The sequence below is a fragment of the Akebia trifoliata genome, chromosome 7, assembly GCF_017979445.1.
Source record: "Akebia trifoliata isolate Shusen 1 chromosome 7, ASM1797944v1, whole genome shotgun sequence".
Taxonomy (NCBI): Eukaryota; Viridiplantae; Streptophyta; class Magnoliopsida; order Ranunculales; family Lardizabalaceae; genus Akebia; species Akebia trifoliata.
The window spans coordinates 11,643,150-11,656,030 of NC_141381.1; the positions used below are offsets into that span (position 1 = coordinate 11,643,150).

General features: G+C 34.4%; 1 protein-coding gene across 3 annotated transcripts in view; it reads left to right on the forward strand.

Annotated features, from left to right (window-relative positions):
- The first annotated feature begins 8,880 nt into the window (after window positions 1-8,880).
- Window positions 8,881-12,881, forward strand: part of LOC147398223 (alpha/beta hydrolase family protein) — a 47,000-nt gene continuing 42,999 nt past the window's right edge. The window contains exons 1-2 of one of the 3 annotated variants that reach the window (XM_086447389.1): window positions 8,881-9,231; window positions 9,663-9,740. In XM_086447389.1, coding sequence (XP_086303515.1) covers window positions 8,941-9,231; window positions 9,663-9,740 — 369 coding nt within the window. In that variant the 5' untranslated portion in view covers window positions 8,881-8,940. The remainder of the gene's footprint in view (window positions 9,232-9,662; window positions 9,741-12,881) is intronic. The other 2 variants (XM_086447388.1, XM_086447390.1) reach the window with 2 other exon arrangements.

Below are 12,881 nucleotides of genomic sequence, written 5' to 3' on the forward strand. Positions count from 1 at the left end.
TTAGATTACCTTTTATACCTACGGGTACGAGTCAAGAGTTGTAGCTTTCATAAATGGTTTGGCATCCCACGAGGGGACCGACCACGTACTAGTACTACGTTGGCAATCAGGACATGTGACTGTGTGGCTCACAATAGGACAAAGGCTCAGGTCGCCCCAGCCTGGGTGCATCAATATGTCTCTCAGAATCACCTGATCAGACGGTATTGATGCCCCAGTTCGATATACCCTAAGGTACGTGACTGGAGTTGTGGGTTTCATGAATGACGTCGCATCTCCGAAGAGACCGGGCCACGCACTAGTGCCACGTTGGCTAAATGGGACGTGTAAGTGAGTAAAGCGGTAAACGTGCATGTGGTGTGTGCAAAACAAGGTGGGGTGTGCCCGGGGCCTTTTCCAAACAAGTGGGCCCATGGGCCAAATCAAATCAATCAAACCATCAACATATGGATATCGAATAAATATTGATAAAAAATACAGAAATATCCAAATATCCAATTTGAAATCAAAGCATGTATATATCCATTAAGATCATGGTATTTCAGATAATCAATCAATGAACATAACACAGAATAATCGATCAGATCCAATATTGAAACATGCACACAAAAATTCTCTTTTTTTTATTTTTTTTCCTTGGATTTTTTTTTTTTTTGCATTTTTGAACTTAGGACTCAACAAATTTCTCAATGAGAACTTGGGTTATCTCGACTAACACATTAAGATTTCAAAATTGCTAAGGTTCATTAGGCCACGTGGTTCCCTCATTGATAATCTAATTCCATGGCTTTTACATTTTGATTAGAAAAAATTTGGATCCGAAAATAAAATTCACTTTATTTTTTAAATCCAAGGTTTTGAAAATGGGTGACATTGAAATTTCAAATTTAAAATTAAAGTTCAAAGAAATTTTTTTTTTTTAATTTTCCTTTAAAGTTTTTCATAATTTCATCCGCCACAAGCACACGGCGTTAGATCATCTTTTCGGAGTGCCACGTGGTGAAATCAATGACTCTTAGTAAGAAAGAAATCTTACTAAGTTAGTAAAACTAACCCATTTTTTTTTTTTAATATTTCATGTTGCTGCCACCCCAAAGACAATCAGTTTTTTTTTTATGCAACTTGTAACACGTACACAAAAAGCTAACTCATTTTTTTTCATTATTATGTTGCTGCCACAACATGCTACCAACACCAACAACTCAATTTTTTTAAAAAAAATTTCATTTATATGTTGCTGCCAGCACCTCAACTCACACATCCCTTTTTCCCCCTTTTTTTTATATAAAACAAATTTTTTTTTTAATTTTATGTTGCTGCCAGCACCTCGCAAAACAATGCATTCTTGTGTTTTACTTCTGCCAGCACAACACAGCACTCACAAAATTTGTTTTTTTTTCAAATCCTTTTAAGAATTACCAAATTAAATACCTCAAGACATTCAATGGCTGCTAGTCATCAAAGTGCGTGGGGGTGGTGCACTCTCAGCTGAAACTAAGAATAGATTTTGAACACGTCACATTCATTAACCATGAACCAGTTTTGATTAAAAAGGTTAAAAATAGAATCACTTTAAACCGACGCTTTGATTCTTGTTCTTCAAAATCTCCCTCCCTCTAGACTCCACCAAAATCAAGTATAAACACTAGTGGCAAGTAGCAAGAATAAATATTGAAAACTCAGAAAAAAAAAAAAAATGCCATTGCTCAGTAAGCTTCTTGGCTATGTTGCAGCTTTGTCTGGACAACGTAGCTTCATAGATGAAGAATGAAGAGGAGACGACAAGACTGATTACAAGCATAAGAATAACTAGAGATGGAAACCAAGAAATAGGACCGAACTCGCGATGGGTTTCGTTGCTAAAGCCATCTCTTATGCTGAGTGCGGAGACGAAGAAGATAGATGAAGATCTATCATAGCAGTTGCGTTGCCCGTCTATTCTTCTTCAATCTGGTCATCTCTCTCTCTCTCTATTTGGTATGTCTGGAGATTAGAGAGGAGTCTGAATTGTATCTGACCATTTCCCATTTTCTGATTTGGGTTTCGGATCTAAATCTCTTGTTGCACATGAAAGACTAAAGCTTGTTGTTAGTTCGACAGAGAGATCCGAAACGTTTCGAAGTGCAGAAAAAGAAAGTGATTTCGGTTGGTGTCAAGAAAGAGAGGATACAAAGCTGAACGTCTTCGGGGAACACTCTTAAAACACAATTGAAGAAGAAGTTGATGATGACGAGAGAGTTTCTTCTACGATGCTGATAGTAGAGAGTGAAAGAGAGAATTGAGAGAGAGAGAGAGAGGGACGTCTCTCTTTCTTGCTGGTTTTTTAGTGCGGAGAAGAAGATGGATTCTTTTAAATAAAAACTATTTTAAAAAGGGTGAAAAAGAAATAAGTAAAAAGGCCTTTCTACTAACAGCACCCCGTTGAAATCATTAGTTGATTCACTACGCACACACCACCAAAAGCTTCTGCCGGCAGAATTTTTTTTTTTTTTTTTTTTAATGTTTTTTGGTTGCTGTCAAGAGACAGCACCATTATCTTATTAACACAAACTAACAAACCAATCAACAAAAAAAATAAAAATAAAAAGAAAAATAAAAATTTTATCAACCAAAGGATCGACCACACCCCCACAAATAAAAACAAATTAAAAGCGTATCTCCCTTTCAAGATAAACGTCCGAGGATAGATCGAAGTATGCCTAATCCAAAAAAAAAATCAGCAATCTCTCTGCTCCAATAACCATTAATTCATTAATAACTTTTCAGAATTTTGCATTATCTAGGATCACCCTAATATGACCCTCAATTGGACATATAAATAATAAATAATGCTTGATCGAACCATACCAAATACTATGTCAAGATATCAAAGCCCAAATACATACTCAATAATCAAAAAATAAAATAAAATTGAACGAAATAATAAAAAAAATGAAATAAAAAAAAAATGAAATAAAAAAAACTACCCAAACTAAAAACATTCTAGGTCTCTCTTAACAATGCTCCCATACTTGGGGTTTTTCAAGTTTGATCCTCAATGTCCCCAGTGGAGTCGCCACTGAAAGCGCCCTCGATCCGCGGGTGCGCGGATCCGCTTTTGACCCTTGAGGTTTGGGAGTCGCCACCTAGTTATTGTAGTCTAGGAACCATACTGACTCTAAATGGATAAAAAGAACTAATCTAAAATAAAAAATCTGAATTCAGGGATCAAGTTACGGGGTTGGAAGGTGTTAGGCACCAACCCCGCCCGGCCAAAGCCGGTCTCTACTAAAGTCCCAAGTAAATTACATTGCTAAAACCTAGATAAAAAAATAAAATAAAAATAAAAATTTACCTTTCCGATGGCAAGGACTTGGTTCCCTCAGATCTGACAAAAAGAGCTCCTGTACCGTGCTCCCTTGCTTCGTTCTGTTTCCGGATTTGACTTTGGATCTCCGAGGCAAGGTATCTCCTTGTTTTTGAATCTGAACTCTTCAAGTTCGTTGCGGATTTGGGGGTGTTTTAGAAGGCCTTTGGGTGTTTTCTAGACTAAAATTGAAGGATGGATGTTAGCTAAGGAGTTGGGACTCCAAAACTAGGGTTTATGGGGGGCTAGGGGAGCTTCTAGACCTACTTCTCTTAAGGTTTATGATTTGATACGAAAATAGGGTGTGAGCACCTCTATTTATAGATGTTTTTAGGGGTTGATTTGGATAGAGTTAGTGTTTAATTAGAGATCTTTTAATTAGAGTTGTGTTTTAGTTTGACTTGTTTTAGGTAGAATTACGTTTTAATTAGAATTGTTTTAGGTAGAATTGTTTTTAAGTTAGAACTCTATTAGATAGAGTTATTAATCAATTATAATTCTATTATGACTTTTGGTCTTATTTGATTGACTTTTAATGTTTTGACTTTAGTCTTAATTGATTGACTTTTAATATTTTGACTTCAGTCTTGCTTAATTGACTTTAATTTTGACTTCAGTCTCACTTGATTGACTTTAATACCTTGACTTCAGTCTTGCTTGATTTACTTTTAATTTTTGGAGAACCCCCCTCTATTCTTTCTTTATTCTTTGGACCCCCAAATGGAGGGGTCCTTAAAGAAATATCCACGAACCCTCAACAATTTTGCCTGAGAGTCCGATTAATCGATTTTTTAGGTTCAACTTTTAATTAATTTCATTAATGTTTAAATTTAATTATTTAATATTTTATTTATTAATTTCGAAATTTTTTATCATGAAAATTGTGAAATTACCGTTTTGCCCCCGGAGAGGACTTTTCACGTTTTAAGTCGGTTTTTAATGTTCTAGAATGTTTTAGAATCGTTTTTCGTAAGGAATTCAATGGAAATATTAGTTTTTGTTATTTATGAAATTTTTTGTGTGAAATGGTTGTGAACTTTATGAGGGGCATTTTCGTAATTTTGTCAAATTCTGTTAAAATTGGTGAAATGATTTTTTGGTTCGATTTGTTCATTTTATGTGTTCGAATGAGTTTTCCTAAGCGTAACGTAGGCTCCAGGGTTGTTTTGAGGTTAGGGGTATTTTGGTAATTTGGTAATTTTTAGTGATTTTTATCGTGAAGCTTCTTTTTTATCTGCAAGATGATGATTTCTATGTTTCTGGGGTCGTACTTTCCTAGCGTAGCGTGGTTTCTAAGGTTTTGTCAATTCGAGATACCTCATCTGGATTTCTGAAACAAATCTGGTAACAAAGTAAAGCAATGGAATACACATCCATCATTGGGAATCCTTGCGACCGGGTTGACGAGTTGATTAATCAGGCGGATGCAAAAATGAGGTGTCTACAGTATCTGAGAAAAATAAATAATAGAATTTTGAGAAAATCCTGAAAGTGGGACTTAGGGGTAAAACTTTAGGATGGTTCTGATCATTTTTAGTAGAATCTGACCTCACCATTAGATTCAAAATGATCGAAAAACATACTTTAACCTGTAAGCACGCTTAAATGCAAGTCCAAACACAAACATTGCAAATCCTCGATTACCGAGTCGGACCAGGCTAAAATAGTAACTTTTTGTTAGAACAAGAATTATTAAGATTTGATTATACCATTTGGTTCGTAATGAAAAATTATTAAATATGGATTATTTATTTATCATTTTTGAAGCACAGAAAGTTGAATTATCGTCAAAAACGAAAATGATGTCAATTTTAGGGGTCACCTCAGGCAAAAAATGTAAATTTTTGTTAGAGACAAAATTTGTAGAAATTTACCACACCATTAGATCCAGAACGAAATATTATACCAAATAAAATATTGATTCGTCATTTTTGAAGTCCGGACAGTCAAGTTGTTGTCGAACGGAACAATAGGCAAAATATCGATTTCGTCCCAAGATTTATATAAATAAAAAATTTTCATTTTTTTCACTATTCATCATTTTAAATGAATCAAAACCAGCCGACCTTTTTTTTTAAATTTATTTTTTCTTTGATTTTCAATTTCAGATTCGTCATGAACCGCTCGTCGTCGACGACCGATGTAGAAGGGAGAAACGTCCGCAGCCTCGTTCTCTATAAAACCTACCCAACCTTTTTTCGTTTCACTTTCTTTTTCACCCCGTATCGTCAAAAATCAGTCGTATTTATATACGAGGGTTTCGAAACTTTGACCTCGGATTTCATCCGTTTCGAGATCAAATCGTCTTCTGCCGCAGAAGGGAGAAAAGACGACGGCATCAAGATCTTCGAAATCACCAGATCAAGCTCAAAAATCAACTGCCTCAAAATTTGACCTATCTCGATTTCTGTGCACGTACTTCGATCCTTTCGCAAAGAGATAATAAGGAACTTTTAATTTCTATTAGTAATCGTAAATTGTGAAAATTTCATTTAGGATTTTATTAAAAATTTGTGGTGAGTTTCCAAAAATATAGAATTCAATTTGTTATTTTAAATTTACGCCAGAACTTGCATGTTTGATATGTTTAACTGTATTTTATAACAAAATATATGTGGGTAGGATATCTTACTGGGTTATTTTCGTCAATTGGGTCTTGTGCAATGCTCGAACCCCATTTTGATCTAAGTTTTGAAATTTTATGATGTTATTGATGAAAAATAAATTTCATAGTTGAAAACATGATTTAATATTCAATGAACTCATATTGAGTTGATGAATATTAGAAAGTGGATATTTTGTTTGAGCGATTGAAAACTGTACAAATTGAAAAAATGAAAAAAGGGTATGAAACAGTAAAATGTCAGAATCACACCCGAGGGGTGATGTCTGCATTTTACATTGTTATGTTGTGTGTAGGTTAGTGAACGAATATCCAGGGATAATATTATTGATTGCATGCTTATTTACTTTTTGTTAGTGCGAGGTGCTGTTTACGTTTCCGTTCCGTTATTTATTTTAAGCCGGCTGACCACAATTACATGATAGGAAACTGGATATCCATTCTCAACCTTGCATTATTAATTTCTCTTTTGTTTTCAAATGAAAATAATATATTCATATAGCTATTTTGTGAGCTGTTAAAGAGTCTGTGAATGCCTGAAGGAATAGTACGTCATATCATCCGGAGTGGTGTACTATCTTGGGATGTACTGTAGGAACCACCAAGCTCATACATGGTATGGAACGCGTATGAGAGTGAAGTCACAACTGGAATCCGGGTTTATTCCTCTCTATCTTTACTAGTGAATTTGTAATGTAAAGGTAAATACGAATGGTTTGTATATTTAGGAATCAGATGCACACTTGATAGGCATAGACGAGGATGATTAGTCAGTGATCACTAACAATCTATAGTAGTTGAACGTTCTGACACATCGAAAATAGACTCATTGCTTACGGTCACTTCAAACGACTAGCCTGAGCCGGATAAATGGTCTCACAAGTGTGGTAAACTGTGACCAGCCACAAAATCAGGAAGTACTACTTTATTATGAAACATCATATCCCAACTGCGAGCGATCTAGTCATAAATCCTAACTCTCTAATTTCACTACTCCACCATTATGTAATATGTATCTATTGTCTTATTTTGATATATAAAATGAAAAGCATGTTTAATGTTTCCATTTGGTTAATTAATTTTGTATAAAAAGAAAATACTATAGTGGGTACCGTTGATCAATGTAATGAGTTTTAAAATATTTAGTTACTCATCCCTAGTTATATGTACAAGTTAATCATTGTTTCTTTTGTAAAACTTTTCATATTTTTAAATGATTCAGTATATTTATTCGTTCATGTTAGGAGAGGTTATTAGTAGAAATTGTTAGCTTTCTTACTAGGTAACCATTGTTACTTACCTTTTCCTTCTCCATTTTTTTTAATTTTAAATCCGAAGCTTGGCGAGGCAGGTGTAGAAAATCAGTAAGAATCATCTGGTGGGTCAAACAGACAGTCAGAATTCGTCACTTGGTGAGTATTGGGGTTATAGCCCCTAGTAGTGTCGATTTGTCCAAAAGTATTATAGATTTTGTTCTGAGCGTTAGGATTTTTGTTAGAGTGAGGAAAATTTTAAAATCCTGTATTCTGGTTATTTTTCCACACTCTGATATTTCGTACGTTATTAGATGTATATAGGCTTTCGCTAGTATTCTATTTTATATGTATATATATATATATGATTGTATGTCGTTTATCAGGTGCAGGTTGACCGCCTTGGAATGCTAACATAAACAGATGAAACCATACCGAAATTTTGAGGCGCCACTTAGTGCCTCGAGATTTGATATGAGACTTTGTGTTAGCGTTTGGCGGGGTGCCACAACTACCATTACAAAATGTTTTGTTGAACTCTGTTTTCACTCAAAACATCTCCAAATAGAGAAACAAATGAATCCAAGATATTGAACAATCTAATCTCACTATAATAATTATTCAAGCAATTACAACTATGGACCCTATTTTACAAAAAAAATTTTTATAAAAAAAATTAATTATCTCAACAACTAAATATAACTCATTTCTTAGATCAATTAATTTAACAATCCTAACTACCATTACATATGGATTTTTGAACTCTGTTTTCACTCAATATCTCTCCAAATAAAGAAATAAATGAATCCAAGGAATTGAGCTATCTAGTCTCTCAATCATAATCATTAAAAAAACTAGGATTATGGGTCTTATTCTACCATATTTTTTTTTAATGCCAACATAATTATCTCAACAAACAAATATAACCCATTTCAGGACTTAGAACCATAACTCTTATAATGCAAGATACATCATATTTTAGAGCTCATAAAAAATCCAAACTAAATCAAGCTCACCTTATTGTGTCTTGAAGAAGAAAACAGAGGTGGTGATGATCTAGGGGAGAGACTCTATTGATGGAGATGAGATAAAGTGATTTTGAAGAAGAAGAAGAAGAGAGGTGATGATGATCTATGGTACAATTTAGCAGAAACGCCATTGATGGAGATGAAATCGAGTGATTTTGAAGATGAATGAATGAATCCCTTTTGTTTTCTCTAGGGTTCGTTCAATCCAATAGAGTCGTACCTTGATGAAAAAGAAGAATGAATCCTTCTTGTTTTCTTTAGGGTTCAGTTAACATTCTTGAAGAAGATGGATTCGGACTCACTTGGATCGATTAAACTTCAATCTAAGAAATGGGAGAAGATAGGAGATGATTTCGTCCAAGCTATTTATCTTGAGTTTCTATAAAAGAAAAAGAGATAAAAGAGAAGAGGAGAAGAGTTCTTTTAACTTTTAACTCAAATTTTTATTTTTTAATAAAAAAGGACGTGCCTGATGATTCATTAAATGAGTGACGTGGATACTAAGCCACGTAGAATTGTGAGAATCACGGTAGAATGCTTTTGTCACGCCAGTATTACTCTTTTACCAAACCACGTATCAACCATCAAGGCCTCTTTCCGTACGAAAACAACAACATCGCCCGAGGGTAAAAAAAAAACAAAACAGAACAAAACAACAGAAGAAAAAAGAAAAAAAAGAAAGACAGGGAAATGCAAATCCTTCAATCGGACTTCCGATCTGCTCTGCAGATTGCAGCAACAGCGACCTTATGTTATCTCAACCCCAGAGAGTCTCGCATCGCCTCGTCGTATAGACCCACGCCCAGGTTGTTGAGACTTAGGGCACTCTCTTCTTCTTCGTCATCCATTGCGAGTGAAGAGGAGGCGAACCAGAGAAAGACGAGCAAACCTTTGATCTGTACGGCTGACGAGCTTCATTATGTCTCTGTTCCAAACACAGATTGGAGACTCGCTCTTTGGCGCTACACTCCTTCTCCCAAGGTCATCTACTTTATCTCACTTTTTTATTTATTATTTTAATTCTTAGGTTCGGATTGGGTAATTCTAATTATTCGGTGGGGTTCAATTCGGATAAATTCAAGAAAGTTTTGTAACAGAGTCAGGAAATTTTTGTCGAATATCAAAATGATATATATATTTTGAGTATTTTATCAAAACCCATCATCTTCAAGCTCCCCTGAAACCCCATCATGTTCTCGATATCTGAGGGCTGAAGAACATAAAATCTTGAGGATGAAAGGCAAAAATATAACCTTTGTTGGAAACGTTTTTTCTACGAAATGCACAATCATAAACCTGCAAATTACATTTTCCTATGAAAACCATTGTCCTGCCACTTTTTCAGTACAATAATGCAGACCCTTATTTAATTTTTTGTTAATTATTTGTTCTGTTTTGTGAATATTATGTAGGCACCTCCGAGGAATCACCCTCTCTTGCTTTTATCTGGAGTCGGGACGAATGCGATCGGTTTTGATCTCTCTCCTGGGGTGAAATTTATATTGTTTTCTTATAATATATCTATAAATTAAATTGTGCATATTTTCTTCTTGTTTAACATATTTACATTTTCCAAGGATTAATTAAGACTTTTGCATCGGAAAAGGAAATGATACTTGCATGATTGCTTGCCATTCAAACAGCTCAGCTTGAATTGGCTATCATGTTGTTTCTTGCTGAATTTAGTATGTGACAACCATAATCTTTCAAGCTTGAATGATCAATTCAATGCAACATGCAATTTCATCGACTGCATGTGTCAAGCACCAAAATCCTTACATCCCCAGGATTAAGTCTTAGAATTTCGAGGTGTGAGATATTTCTCATACAATGCTAAACACATATAATACCACAGTTTTCTAATATTGGTACCATGTACTGCAGTTCAAGTATAACTAATTATGACAAACAAACAAAAGCAACAGTTATAACTCACAACTCCCCTTATTTATATATAACGAAAGAAATATTAGCATGCAGTACCAAAAATATACTAGCCTACTCTATCAACATACACCAATCTACCTCCATCTACTAACGCTCACAACACATAAACCTATTGATCCCGAAATTGCAACATCTTAGAACCGATCATCGATCATTGGAACTTTCTGAAACTAAGATGATTGGTAGGGTGAGTTACAATGGAGTTACCCAGCAGGAAACACACATTTCTAAATCATAGTCCTAATATGAAGAGTAATCATACAAATTCATTTATAAATATAATGTAGATTTATTAAAATAATATATAATTTTAAACGATTTCAAGTAACTATGAAATAAAACAAAATAAAATACTGATGTAGGCTTGAAATACTAGACTTGCATCATCAACCCACCCATAATATAATATACAATAATAGAGTACGATAACAGATAGTTGATGGTCAAGACTGATGTGAACATCTTAGTCAAGATACGATTGATTTGGTACTTCACTGGTATGGAACCCCATTGTTAGTTCTTGATTTTATGACCAACTTTTGCCGTATTTGAGTGACTAATTTCTTGGTTCAGGTTAGCTATTGACTAAGACTTTGATAAATGGGTCAACTAAGTTGGTCATTCTTTCCTGACTACTATATACTATTAATAATCATTGACTAGTCATCTTCATCTATGCTAATTTAGCGTGCATGAGTTCTTCAGTGAATTCTATCAGTTATAAAGTTATCTTTAAATCTTGTTCTCTATTATAGATTGAAAGACATTTCCTAGATTCCTAGTGATGTTGCATTCCTATACATCCCATGTTGCATAAGAAATCAAACATCACAATTGTTATCCTAGAATAACGTGTCGCTATAGAAGTGACACAAATTATTCTTTGTAGGCATTCATAATCACTTTAATAAATTACTAAAATAGTATGCAAGTAAAACTTTTCTCTTTTATAGAACATGTAACTTTTCTTTTTTTGAAGTTAACTCTAGGCTTTTCTTTGTAGGTATTCACAACTTTTCTCTTTTTCATTAATATAAAGTTAACTCTAGCTTTTAAGGATGGGAAGAACTCCATTTTTTTTTATTTTTTTTGGATTCCTTGATCCCCTTTGAAGTTTTCAAAATTTAAATCTTCACATTTAGACTCAATGGTCCACGTCTACGATGGAAAATCCCCATTTTTTTCTTATATAGATAACTTGACGATCTAATGGTTGTGTGTAATTAGATTTTCAAAGCGGGTAATTATAGGGTTAGGCTCGGCGGTCCTATACCTTCAAGAAATCGGGTTTCGTGGTTAGACGATGAGTTGACTCGACATCATTATTGGCACAATGTGAAGATTATTTTGGTTGTGTGTAAAACTGATTTATGTGCATTAGTCTTTGATTCATTCAACTCCGCTTAAAATAATGATGATGAGAAGTCCCCTTCACCCTTAGGATAGCATATTGACTCTAGTTTATTTGGGTTGACCTTTAAGATAGTCAATGGATTGTAGTAGAGTCCAATTTTTTTTTTTTTTGGGTGGATTTAGTGCCTAACACCTTCTGAGATCCGTAACCTAACTCCTTACCTATTGTTAGATTCTATTTATTTATTATGTGATGTATAAGGGCATTATTGTCCTTTCATCTTTATTAATATATTATTAAAGGAGTAGAGAAGGGAGAACATGAATAGTTCGATTTCTAGACTCTCTTTTTCTCTCCCAATCTGTCTTCTTCTTTTCTCTACATAACATGGTATCGTAGGTCTATTGATCTTGGATTTTTCTTCAATTTCTTCCTCTTCTCCACTATCTTCTTCTCTCTATTGTTTCTTTTCTTCATTTTGGTATTCTAAAAGAGACTGAACACCCTAGATAAGGGTTTCAACCTTAGGGTTTGGTTCAAAGGGGTGCCATACCCCTAATCTCATTATCCTATTTGGCGTGAATGATGACTGTCTCAGCAAGTGTCAAGGGTTGTAGGCTCTGTTTTGTGTAGTTCGGACTGATATTGAGAAGTTTTTGCTGCTCGGCTTATTATGGAATGAAATCTTGTGCTATTTTGTGATCGTGGGAGTTATTTGTGGTCTTCAATGATGGTTTCAGGTTTATTTGTGAATGTGTAAGTTGCGCATATGCTATTTGATGAATGTGGGGTGTGCTTGAGTTTGTGTTTTCTCAAATCTGGAATATTAATCTGTTGGTGTGTGAAGCATAAAGAATAAGTCTAATGTGATGATACCATCTGATTTCTCTAGTGTTTAGATGACATCTATCAAGTTGAATGGTAATAATTATATTCCTTGTTCTAAATCAGTTGAAGTTTTCCTCACTGCCAAAGGGAAATTGAAGTATTTGAAGGATGATCGGTTTAAACCTGACTCTCATAAGTATTCAGAATGGGTTTTGGAGAATGCTCAAATTATGGCTTGGTTATGGAGATTTGGACTCAAGCATCCAAGATGTATTTTGGAGAGAATAATATTTCACGGATTATCAGTTAGTATAGGAGTATTTTACTTTGCTGCAAGGTGATAAGAGTCTAACTGATTATTTTTCAACCCTAAAAAATGTTTGGAATGACTCAATGTTTATCGGTCTCTCCCTATTGATTTAGAGATATAACACAGACAAAGAAAAGATCTTGATGTTGCTCACTTTCTTTCTGGACTTAAACCAAAATTTAAACCTATGAA